We start from the raw sequence: 13,012 nt of genomic DNA, 5'->3' as shown, positions 1-13,012 counted from the left end.
TTTAATTGCATAAGGTTGAGTAAAAACTGGAGCTCCATGCTCCTGGTAACTATGTTGTGACCAAGGCTCCCAGTCTCTGGCTGCCATTGAAATGCCTAGTTGCAAGGTCCTTATATTAGGTCTGTTCTTTACTAGCAAGCAGGCTGGTGAAAGAAGTGGAAGTAGATGTGCAAAGGGAAGAGGAGAGCCATCTCTCACTTATAAGTGTGGTTTGGGTCTTCAGCAATGACTTCACTGCACATCAAGCTCATAGAGGTGCCTTCCTAATGTAACAATAGAACAACATCTCAGTATAGGGTATTAGGTTTCAATCTTCCTCAGTGAAGAGCAGCCACCAGCTGGGCTTTAATAGCTAATTCTTTCAGTCAGGATTTCCCCTTCCCAAGGGTCTTTGCAGCAGTGTGCATCACACCTGCACCACTTCATTTCCTGACTCGCATTACAATTCTGGGAAATGTGGCTAGTCTCAATTTTAGATTAGGATTATTTCACAAGTCAGCTAAATGTACAAACTGTGAGTAAAAACAGTCATGGGCTTTGCTCTCTGCTCTGTCAGATAATTTCTGCACAATCATTGCCACTGGAGGGTGAACAGAGCTGAATTCAGAGAGGATGGTGTCTACTGATATCCTGATCCTGTGGACTCATAAACAGACATGTGGTTTTCCCTAAATAGCAAAGGGGACTGCAAGAAAAGTTTTTTGTCATCATGAAAATGCAGGATTGATCTGTAGAAGAGGTCCTGTTTTCCAAAATTGAGAACATAGACTTCGGGTAGGTTCTGGGTTTTGGATTAATGCTGGACTTGGTACCTTTTAGTTGATTTAAAACATGTAATATATTCTTGGAATAACTGTTGTGATATTGTAAAAAAAATAAGAGTTTCTTCCTGTCAATATAATTTATAAAGAGGTAGTGGGATTTTTGATGGCTCTCTGAATCAGCAGTTGAATAAAAGTACTTAAAAGTGTATTAGTAGTCTGCTGTTGGCCTAAACAGTAATGATAGGGACGTGTCTGTTAGCAGACAGCAAGGATTCTGTCACTTCTGCAGAACTCCAACAAGCTAAACATCCTTACTACCTTCAAAGCAGCAGATAGGAATCGGTTATAGAGAATGAAGCCTGGGCTCCATAGAGTGGTTTTCACACATGTTGGATGCTCTTGCAAAGAGACACTGCTAGCCCTTGCTAGTATGGGAAGAGACATTGTTTATTGTACCATAAAGACAGTGGCTGTCAGATACAGAATTACAGTGTTGTGTATTCTGTGCTTGAAAAAGAGAGCTGAGACAGGAAAAGCAGTGGACAGGTCAGCCTCTGAATGTCTCCAGTAAAGTATTTTTCAAAGTAATCACTCATCGGGGGGGGGGGGGGGGGGGGGGTTTTTTCGGCGGCGCCATGTTTTTTTGAAGAAGTAGGCGGGGGGTGGGGGGGGGGGGGGGGTGGTGAGGTTTTTCTTTTTCAGAGGAGATTCTATTTTATTTCTTTGTTGCCGTAGGTTGGCATGAAACATTATAGGTTTTGTTCAAAGTGACAGCATATAATATAAAATAAAATTTTGAAATGGAAAAGCATTTCAGAATGGAAAAACAAAACAACACAACATGTGTTTCCTACATTTCTAGAATGTAGGTTTTTTTTCTGATGTTAACTGCAAAGTTGTTGCTTTTTTCCTTGTCCAAGTGACATTTCATCAAAATGAATGCAGAATGCTGACAAAACAGCACTTTCTTCAGCAAAAACAGTGTTCGAATGCTTGGCTAATTTTTCTGATTGTGAACATGAATTATGTTTCAAAGCCATTAACATTTTCTGGAAAAAATGACTAGTTTTAATATCTAATAATATTTCTTGAACATTCTTGTATCACACTTCAGGCATAAGATCAGTGCACAGTCTGATGAGCTCTCTGCACAATTCCTTTCCCATCCTCACTGAGTTTTGAAAACTGTGAAAGCTGTGATTCAAAGTTACTTGGTTTTATGGTTGTGTTGCAAACTCATGGGAACGGTTGCAATAAGGAAAGGAAGGAGTGAATATTGTCTGTGGTGGCACTGTTTTGTCACTCTTTTCCCTCAGTTGAACAAAAACTTGGGAAAGAATTATTGCAACATTTGAGAAACCGTAGTGACATTCAGAATTCGTATAGTAATGATATCAAATGACTTAGGTCAGGTCCCAGCATCTTCTCTTGCAAAATGTGTATGTCTCATCTCTTCAAGGCCCTGGCTTTCATCAGCGTTCACATATGTGAATTTGGGATTGCCACTTAGGTTCTGCTCTTTGAAAACCTTGGGCCTGGCAGGTTCTAATAGTTATTGCTGTTGAAAGAGCTGAGAAATCTGTATTCCAAAACCAGGACTACTCACTATCAGGCACATGTTCTACTTGTACTTATTCAGGTAGACTCCAACAATGCATAGAACACTAAGCAGAAACTGATTTACGAGCAGTTCAGTCATGAGGTTTTTTCCTCATCGCTACCTGAAATTTCAGTAATCTCTCTACATACTAAAATCAGAGCTTAGATCAAAAGGGTTTGGAGGAGAGGAAGAGGGAGTACAACTTCCACGTTCCTTTCTGAACAGTGTCCCTATAATCCTAGTCCCTGATCTAGCAGCAATAGTGCTGTTAAACATGTGTAGATGCATTCTGCCCTTGCCAGTTACTAGTAGGCACTGATTCTCTGTGAGTCCAGGCATACCAGAAGAGGGGAGTCTGTAAGACAGAGTTCAAGAACAAATGGGGAGGGGGAGGCAGCACAGAAGGATCCTTAGTGTAGATGTGAACAGTTTCAAATCCTATACACTTGGAAGTGCTTAATTCAAGGGCATGGTTTCAAGGTGCTAAGCTGACTTTCTTCCAACTTAATTTGTTCTTCATTCTAGAAGATGAGAAATATCTCATTTGATATTTCTAGCTGCAACTAGTGACAGCTCAGCTGGTTTACTTGGAACAAGGAGGGCAGATAACGGATTCACAATGTAACTTTTCGGTAACTAAAAGGAGGCAGGAAGGGAGTGAAGGAGGAAAGTATTTGAAAACATAATCTTTGCTTTCATCCACCAGTAAGCCTGGAATAATGCTCAATTTAAAAAGTTCTGGACATCCAGAAAAGCAGCCAGGCTAGAAATTAGAACTCAGCCCATCATTAACAACGTGGTGATAACTATTGGCTACAAACACTACCAATCAGTAAAATCAGTTCATTGACTGAATGATGTTCTTGCCTCTCAGTTCTTCTCCTTTATGAACAGAAAATTTGCATGCTTGACATTGCAAAGCTTTGAGGTCAATTTCACACAGCTCCCAGTTGCCACCTCTACTCTTCCTCAGCCTTCACACAAAATGACTTCTGAAATCCATTTCTGAGGGCTTTTCATTCAGACTGGGTTTTACCTAATGAAAGTAATTCTGGTTTTTTAGGAGAACCAAAAAAACATAGAAATACATGGGGAGAAATAGATTGGGATATGATTTTTGTGGAATTATTTCATAAGAAACTACAATAAAATCCACCTCCATTTCAAACCAGCCACAAAACACTATTAAGGGGAAGACCTGCAAAAGGGAAACTCTAGGTTTCAACCTGCTTTAACTCTAAAAGCTGAAGAAACACCACGTTTGCTGAAGGGGAGAAGATACAAAGGAGGTAGGACATGAGGCAGTATGGAGATGGTAAATAACCACTTTTCAACAGTCAAAATGCTAGGTTAGATGGCCATCCATTTCCTCCCAGTTTTCCAACATACTGCCTTGAAAAGAAAATGGGAGCTAGTGGTTGACTGAGGGCTGTTAGAGATGTCACTGAATAATCAGAGGAGATAGCTGAGAATGAAGATGACTGAAGGTTACTGATAACTGAATGAAGATAACCTCACAGGTTTTCATCTGCACATGGCCAACTGACAGTTGAATCATCTGGGATGTTCCACAAAGATCCTGGTTAGCAGTTGGTTTTAACAGAAAAGCTATGTGCAAATAAAATCTCCAGGTTTGTTAATCTTAGGCAGTCAGCTTTCAATGGCTAAATGAGCCAACTGTCACAGAGGGCTGTGATGATAAAATGATGATTCAGTGAACACAGGGAGAGTTCCTTCATTCATTGAGCTTAATCCTTCTACCCCACAAGTCAGTTTGCTTTGTTATTGATTTTAACATTGCAGGACTACGCCCCTTAGAAATTGTAATGCAAACTGCCTGAAAAGAAGGGATGTGGGGTGACATCCCATTGCCATGAAATAAGATAGAATTCTTAGAAAACAGTGACGGAGTTTTGGTCCTCAAAATGCAAACTGTATGTGGATTGCATACTACTGTTTATGAGAGATGAGGGTGACCCTTCTACCTCCAGTCGTATCAGTTTTGTATGTAAGCATTTTTAAGTCATCTATCATGAACGGAATTGATTTAGTGTAAGTATTGCCCTATATTCTTCATGAAAAATTTATTGAGCAATTACAAGGAAAAGGAAGAGGTGTAAGAGGAGCATACTGGCTGCCGGTAATATGCATCAGCACCTGCAAAATTATGTAATGTATTATTAAATACCTTGCTTTTTAGAAGTGGGTGATTCTGTTACCAGGGTCAATTTCATTGCCGGTATTTCATAGTCTTCTTGATCAAAAATTTCTTTTTTTTATGACAATCAGTGATATTCAGCATTGGTGTGAATTGCATTAAAGATTGCATACATTAATGAGATGTGTTACCTGCTGGGGAGTTCTCTGTGACTGCAGCTTGCTCTTCAAACATACTTTATCAAAGGGAGAGAAATTTACAAGATTCTTCTTTTGATAAGAAGTAGGGCTGCTGGAGCTGCCTTGTGCAGCATCACTATGAGACATAGACGGTGCTTTGGTGAAGCAATACGATCACAGAACTATTAATTCATGCCAAACTTCAGCTGGTTTGCTGTGAAGGGAAAAAACAGCAGCAGAAATATTGCCTTGTTTGTAAGCAAATGGTTTGAAGCTCTGACTGCCAAGCCAGAGCACTGGTCCAAATGGAGCTGAATCAGCGAATAGAATAGAATAGAATAGAATAGAATAGAATAGAATAGAATAGAATAGGTTACTTACCCCAAAGGAGCTGGTTCTTAGCTGGCCATGGCTTTAGCTTACTGATAGAGATGGTCTCCACTGTATTTGACTGGCAAGCCCATTATGCTAAAGTGTTTTCATCCTTTCTCCATGCAATCAGATTTTGCTTTCCCAGGTCTGAGCTGCTAATTTTTAGATGGCACCAATAAAATAAAAAAAAAAAAGGGAAGGCCTTATTATTCTAAAATGCACAAGTGCACGGGAAAGTACCATGTTCCCCGCTTCCAGGAGTCAGTAGTTGCTCTTCTGCCTGCTTTAGGATAGCTGGCTCCTCAACGTTTGTGTCAGACTGGGGTAGACCCGCATGCAGGACAATAGCTTGTCTACAGTCCTGTACCCATTAACTGTAAGATTTCTCTACAGACAGTTGCAAGGTGATGTCATCCCTGTTGGCTGGCTGGCAAAGGGCAAAACCAAACAGCAGGAGGTGAGCAATCTGCCATGCGACCTGCACCTTGTAGTCTCTGCCATCACATTGGATTGACTTCTCACTTTCTTGAACCTCTCAGGTGTCAAAACTTGTCCCTTTTGCAGGTCTTGCCCTTAATAGTGTTTTGTGCCTAGCTTGAAATGGAGGTGGATTTTATTGTGCTTTGTTGTGAAATAATTGCACAAAAAAACACATTTTCAATTTCAGAAAAGTTTTACTTAGGAGTCCTGAAATTTAATTTCACAGGTTTCTTTGATTCTTTTTTTGATCTTTTTTCTTTAATAGTAGATTTTTACAAATGTTTCAAATCAAAATTGTTGTTGAACTAGAAGCTCTACTTAGTGGTTTCTAAAAATATACAAATGGTAAAGATTAATCATAGACTCCTCCAGAAATCTAGTTGGGAACGGACCTCTGGAGGTGTCTAGTCCAACCCCCTGCTCCAAGCAGGACACACCCATCAGGTTGCTGAGTGCTTTGTACAGGCAAATTTGGAAAAACTTGTGAGGATGGAGACCTCCTGACCTGTCTGAGCCTGGTCCCATGTCTGTACCACTCTCCTGAGGAAGAAGCTTTTCCTTATGTCCAGTGGGAACTCTTGTTGCAGCTTGTCCTTGTTGCGTCATCATGTACCTCTAAGAAACTTCCGTCTTCTCTGTAGCTCTTCTATTTAGGCAATGGATGACTGCAACCTGACACCCTCCACCTCACCTTTTCTTCTCCAGACTGAACAGACATGGTTTCCTCATCCTATCCTCGTACATCATGTGCTCCCACCCCCAGACCATGTTTAGTGGCCCTGCTCTGGACTTGCTCCAGTGTTGGCTTCTCTTTTTTATGGGGGACCCTCACACCAGTTACAGGTACAGGTACAGATGCAGCCTCATCAGTGCTCTGTAGAGGAAGTAGTCACTTTCTTCCAGCAGCTGTCTACACTTTTGCTACGCAGCCCAGGCTGCCATAGGCCTTCATGGGCAGACTTGAATCATGTTCTGTGTCCTGTCCACCACTGTTCCTTTTCTGGCCAGTCATGCCCCAGCTTGCACTGCTGCCTGGGTTTATTCCATCCCAAGGGCAGAAGGTTTCTATTTGCCTTGGTTGAATTCCATTAGGCTGCTATCCATAACTTCTAGGTCACATTCTTTTTCACTCATCTTCACAAATAGTGTGGCCTCCCAGAAGGCTGACCTGTCATGATACAGAGGAGATGCTTCTTGTTCATTTGTGGAATTCTGGTAGCCATAGACATCATATACTGTAAGCTCAATGACCATGTACTACCCAAACCTAAGTATCTACAGAGGTCCTTATTACAGAAGCAACAGCTGTCTGTCATGAATACATGGCTTGTAGCAGTTTGGTTACATTATACGCATTTTCTTTCTGTTTTAAAAAGGGCATGTGTCCTTGCCCTTTCTGCATTAAAATGCACTTGGCAGATAGTTCTCCAGTTCTTGCTGTACTCCTGAAATTAGCATGCACCTGTGAGTCCATTAATTTATCTGCACAGTTTTAAGGCATTTTGTAGCAAAGCAGATGCATAGTGAACTGAAGGAAGTGACACCTGTCCTCATAATAAAGTATTTAAAGATGCCACTCTTGCTTAAAGAAAATAGCAATTACGATTCAAAAGATATTTTTTTCCTCTAAGAAACTGGTGTTTAAAGCAAGATTTTAAGTGTGTAGACCTATAATTACAGTGCCTGCAGTGGTTTCTGCTCACCAGAAACGGTCACTTCATCAGAGAATTGTTGAACATATCTGAAAGATATGAGCTTGATTCTTCTAGAAGCACTTCTGGTGGGAATGCTGCACCTGCTAATTAGAAAATGGCAGGTTTTAGAGAAGCTGCTTTTAACATGGCATGATTTGTTTTCCTGCTGTAGCTTTCTGTGTCATCTTAAACTGGGTTTCCTTGCTGACATAGACCAGCTCCAGTTTTAACACTCTTGTCTTTGTCCCTGGACACCCTTGGAAGAAACAATGGTTTAGAGCCAGAAAGTTAGGGAGTGGGGCATCAAGCAAGCTGTAAAAACCCTATAGGCCTCATTTAACATCTTGAAGCATAGGAGGTGTCCTTTGCTTTTGTTTTGCCCTGGCTAAACTCTACATTCTTAAAATAGCCTGTATGTCATGCTAAAGACAGCAGACACTGAAGGGTCACTGCTGGGAAGAGATGAGGTCAGCTCTACTACCCACTGTACTACATGGCAGTGTGGGTCCTACCCATCAGAGTGGTATTATGTGGGATGGGTTGCTTTTGCAGGAGCAGACAGGGCAGTTACCATGCCGCTTCTCTCTTCTCTGTGTAATCATGAGCCTTCACTCAAAGAGGCATTGTGCTGCGTGGGCAGGCAGGTCTTCTAGGTGTGGAAGTCACAGACTGGTTTCTGCCTGCAGAAAGGCTGCAGGATAGCAGCCTTCATCACTCAGTACAGTGCAGGTGAAAGTCTTTATGCCATTAATCTTGGGAATGGGCTCATCTGAGGAAGTTTTCCCAGCTGAAGCCACCACGTTCTGCACATAGCCGTGTTCTCGGCAGTTGCTGCTAGGGTGGGATGGGTGTGGTCTGTCCTGAAGCCTCCACAGGACAGGACACGGCAGGCCTTGCCTCATCTGAGTGGGGTCCATGGTCTGCCTATGTGTCTATGAAGAGAGCCGCAGGCCTCTGACAGGCCAAAACCAATGACACCGTTTGGTCCAGAAGTAATGATTGGCTATAGTGAAAAGTAAATGTTTACAGGAAAACACTGGTGGGGACAGGAAAGGGATTGTCCTCTGGCATGCCTCTGGATCAATTCCAGGGTAAGACAGCCTTGCATCTGGATCCAGAGAGCACAGGTGGTGAAAACAAAATACTAGTTTTGTGTTGGACTGTCCTTGGGGGTTTGCAGCTAGGAGTCACTGTCTGTCAGAGTCTGGCCACTGTCTTGGCCTGTCACCCAGCAACTACTTGCATTTTGTTCTCCTACGTTCCCCTGTATCATGAAGGAGAGCCTGTCATGGTGCTGCTCCCCTCTTCCCTATGCACAAACATGAACTAACGCTTTGCTTTCCTTGCAGGAGCAGTCAAGGTTTTATGCACATGAAACTGATGAAAACCAAAGAGAAATACATCCTGGGTCAGAACAGCCCTCCCTTCGACAGTGTTCCTGAAGTCATCCACTACTACACCACAAAAAAGCTGCCTATAAAAGGAGCAGAACACTTGTCACTGCTCTACCCTGTGGCTGTGCGGACCCTCTAATAACCTAGTCTCACCCCTTCCTGTGGATAGGAGGTGAGAGGTAAGCTGGGTTCCACAGAATTCATTGCCGGAATTCAGTGCTTGAGTCTGTGATGGAGAGTGGCAGCCTTTAGTCTTGGGAACGTGAGCGCTCTGCAGAGTTGTGTATGGGACTGTGTGTATGGTACTTTCATGCTGCAGCATGCCTCTAGAACTGTGCTTCTACATGAGAGAAAGAAATCTTATTTTAGTGCAAGAACAGATAGCCTTCCCAGAGATTCTCTGTGAGTGAAAGTACTTCCCAGCAAAAGTTCTTCCTCCATGTTTTGAGCAGAATCAACAAGTTCTTCTCAGCAGTAAAACACCAGCAACTTTTATTCTCTTGCTACCCTGAGAAACTTCTCCATGTGAAAGAGTAATGTGACTCTGAGGGACCCTAGGGTGTTCTTGGTGCACCTGAGAAGGAGCTGCTTAGCAGGCAAGCCCCTGCGGCTCTGGTCACTTAGCTTGGTGGGTTTTGGTTTTTTAATGCAGTTTCTTGGGGTAGTCAAATGTTGAACTCCTATTAGGCACACATTTTATCTTAAAATAATTTTGTGACGGCAAATCATGGTCAATTATTTATGAATAGGGAATGTAATTAAAAAGTAGTTTGTTATACATTTTTACCCTTTTTGGTACAATAATCTCTTAAAAGTTACTGTCTTCATTTGCAAGTTTCATTCATAGATGCAGGCAGCTAATTCTGCTAGGGGCAGTTACACTGTAATGTTTTAAGTAGTTGAGAATGAGTCATTTTAATATGCAGGTTAGTATTTATGCATGAGGGTTGTCAAAGGCTTTTATAAAGCTTTAGTAGGCAAAATCTTCACTTGCTCATTCATCTGAATCAAACAGTTGTCTCACTGAGGTAGCAGACTAACAAGTGTGTGTCACACTGCCTTTTCATAAGATGGCTTTTGCAGCTGTGTAAATGAGAACTGCAGTATGTAGCAGAGCAGAAGTTTTTTTTCTGGTGTACCAAGGCATTCTTAAAACATGGTCCCTTGACACATACCTTCTGGCCAGTGTTCTTTTTCACCATGAGCAGAAGCCCCCTGCTGTATTTCAATCACTGTCAGCCAGAAGCACTGCAGAAGCTGCTCTGTACCTTGGTCCTGCCAACTCAGTGCCCATCCACTTGAGATATTTTCTACATGCTCTGTGTGCTCGTTGAATGGGATAAGTGAAAAAAATACAATTGTGCAGAAATTGGAACTGGGTAATCAATAGCCCGGTAGTCCTCACTTTGTGCCATCTCCCACCTATGACTAGAAGGTTGTGCATTAACCCATCAGCTGTTGTAGTAGCAAACTGGTTGTACGCAGTTTATGTATTTTACAGACTGCAATAGGACTGTGAAATTGTGTGTTATTTAATTCAGCTTTCTTACCTACTATTCCCTTTTCTGTATGCTTAGAAAGAAGTGCAAATCTGAAAATTGTAATGGAATAACCACTTGCTGCCTGTAAAAGTAGTGCTTCATTGTATTGTCTAATCTGATAAGAACCTCAAGGATGTCCCATATAATGTCATCAGTGATGAATGTTCTGCTTCCTTTTAAGCCTGCCCTGTTCTTTATATGATATCCAACACAGTTTGAACAGGAGTGGATCACACATATGTGAGGAGCCCAGTGTAATTCTCTGCAGCAACAGTAGTGGGACAAGCTGTCCCTATCTCACCTCAAATTTGAAGCTGCATTGGACTAGGTTCTTACTGGTTTTCTGAGAGAAGGGTGGCACAATGGAGTAGAAAGACCTAACATTCCTCTCCAAGTGAAACCAAATATCCCCTTTTTCATGTACTCACCTGCATGCACCTTTTATTTCCCTAAAGTCTTTGCAGAACTCTTCGTTCTCCTCTTAACGTCACCCCGTTGGCAAGAGCAGGGCACTTTTAAGTTAGCATATTCTTCTCTCACCAGAGTAGTAGTTCATGAAGATGGCAGAGCTCGCAGGGATTAGGAATCAGATTGCATCCACTGCTGTCTGAGTCTTTGCATGTGTGGGCTCTGGCAACTTCATCATGCCCCTTGCGACAGAAATATGTCATGTTTCTTTTTGCATGTTGAAGTGCATTTTTGAGAATCTGACACTGTTGCTGTTCTATGGCCATTTTTCTTCTTCTGTAATGGAAAAGTAAGCCCCTACTCTCTCTAACAGCAATTACCAGTAGAAACCAACATTATCGTTAGCCAAGGCCTTGCCAGTCTTCCTTAAGCACATTGTCTTTAGCTCATGGAGATGACTGTTGTACTGAATCTTTCTTGTCATGGGCTTGATCGAAAATCAGCTGAAGCCAGCAGGTGCCACTTTATTGCTGTCTGCAGATTTTGGTTTGGGATCCCTTGCTTCATACAAATCAGGTCAATATGCATCATACAAACATGTATACAGTTTATTACAACTTCAAGGATCAGAACAGGATTCTTGGTTCAGCAAGAGGAAATCATCTCAGAAAATGTTGGTTGTCTGTGGGAAGGTTTTTTGATTATTATTTAAAAAGACTTTTAGAAAGTACTCAGTAATTGCAGAATAAATAAAACCAGGATTTTGTTTGCACTGTAATGTAGTCTTTGTTTATTTAAGTGATTGTATGATATTTTTCCACTGAAGGAATATTATTCCCAGACTTTTTAATGTACAGTGAAAATACGGTGTGTTGCAGTGTGTAGTATTGCATATAGGTGGAAGATCTCATAGCGATCATGCCTATGTAACACATTAAAAGTTTATTTTAAAAAAAATTATAAACCTCTCCCTTTTCTTCCTCTCATTGTCAACGTGTACTCAGGTTGTCTTAAACAGCTAATAGTTGAAGCGGCCTTTCAGAACAACTTGTGTCTGTGGGTCTTAACTGTGTAGTGAAAGTAATCATTAGGCTATAATCTGGTTTGGAGTCTGGAAAATCATATAGCTCAGTTCTATCCTGAGTAATTCTCTTGACAATATGGACCTTTGCAAGGGCTGTGCCAAAACAACACAGGTGTGTGGGTGAAGGACATTGCTGTCCAATTGCTTGAGGTGCTCAAGGACTCTAGTTATTCCTCTTTACTGTGTAACACTGGTGAATCGCTTTTTGCAGACTTTATAAGAGTTGTTAATTAGTCTTCTATTTTGATGAGTATTTCACAGCATGATGAAAGCCCCGAGCTGTAAACATCTGAACGATGGGTAGGAGCGTTTTAGTGGCCAAGATTACATCTCACAGCTCCTTTCATAATTGGAAAAATCATTAAGGTTTGTGGAAGTACAGTCATCACCATGGGTTCTGTTCTTGACAATAGTTTGTTCTCTGACTCTGAAATTAAGTCTTTAGAGCCAGGATGCAAAGTGCAGGGCTCTCTTAAGTGCAAAGGTACAAAACACACATTTCCAGCTTCTCAGAGAACATGACTTGACCCTATGCTCTGACGAAAACTGCTTGGAGGATGACACATTTATGTGCTGCTCCTCACCACCACAATGAGGCTCAAGATTTGCCCTTTCTCTTGCTGTCATGGCTCAAGTTGGCAACACAAACACTGGGTGGCAACGTTGGTGGAGGCTGCAAATGCCATCTTTCATCCAGGCTCCAATTCCATATTCACCCTGCTGCACTACTAAGCTACACTCTGGGGTACTCAGTTGGTCCTCTGCTGCTGTTAGTTATTCATGCTGTCCTCAGGTTGTACCTAGGGTGGTGCCTGAGCAGAACAAGTAAGGTCTTAACACTTATTTAAATAAACAAACAAACAAACAAACAAACAAACCCCACCCAACACACTGCTGCACTAGCTCCTTGGAGAGGAGGAAAAACAAAACAGAAATGAAACAGACCTGTCTGCACTCCTGGTCTGAGCAAGGGGAGGAGGGAATGAACAGTGGAGAGTCAACTGGTTTTCATACATTCTTTCCTTTTTAATGATCTGCAATGATCCCACATAAAACACTGCTAATTGCTTCCTCTTATTCCTTCTTGCTGGAGTCCCCAGTAAAAAGGGAAGAAGGAAGGAAACCTGATCTAGTTGAAGATGTCCCTGCTCATTGCAAGGGGGTTGGACTTCCAGCTGAAAATATTCTATGATTCTATGATTCTAAATGGCAGCAGCTGAACAAAGTTGTTGGTCTGAAACAAAGCGAATAGAAGTCCTACTGAAAAATCATGTTCATAGGTTGCAAGGGATGACCATGTACAATCCCATTTTCTGAAGCATGTTATTGTCTATCTCG

The 13,012-nt window shown here is 41.8% G+C and overlaps 1 protein-coding gene across 1 annotated transcript in view; it reads left to right on the top strand.

Moving 5' to 3' along the window:
- The window catches only part of SHB (Src homology 2 domain containing adaptor protein B), a 93,566-nt gene extending 82,070 nt beyond the window's left edge, over positions 1 to 11,496 (top strand). The window contains exon 6 of the mRNA XM_009331525.1: positions 8,597 to 11,496. Coding sequence (XP_009329800.1) covers positions 8,597 to 8,780 — 184 coding nt within the window. The 3' untranslated portion in view covers positions 8,781 to 11,496. The remainder of the gene's footprint in view (positions 1 to 8,596) is intronic.
- Positions 11,497 to 13,012: the final 1,516 nt, after the last annotated feature.

Source organism: Pygoscelis adeliae, unplaced genomic scaffold (assembly GCF_000699105.1).
Source record: "Pygoscelis adeliae isolate BGI_AS28 unplaced genomic scaffold, ASM69910v1 Scaffold289, whole genome shotgun sequence".
Taxonomy (NCBI): Eukaryota; Metazoa; Chordata; class Aves; order Sphenisciformes; family Spheniscidae; genus Pygoscelis; species Pygoscelis adeliae.
The sequence above is the reverse complement of the archived record's forward strand: the minus strand, read 5'-3'. Positions and strand labels throughout refer to the sequence as shown.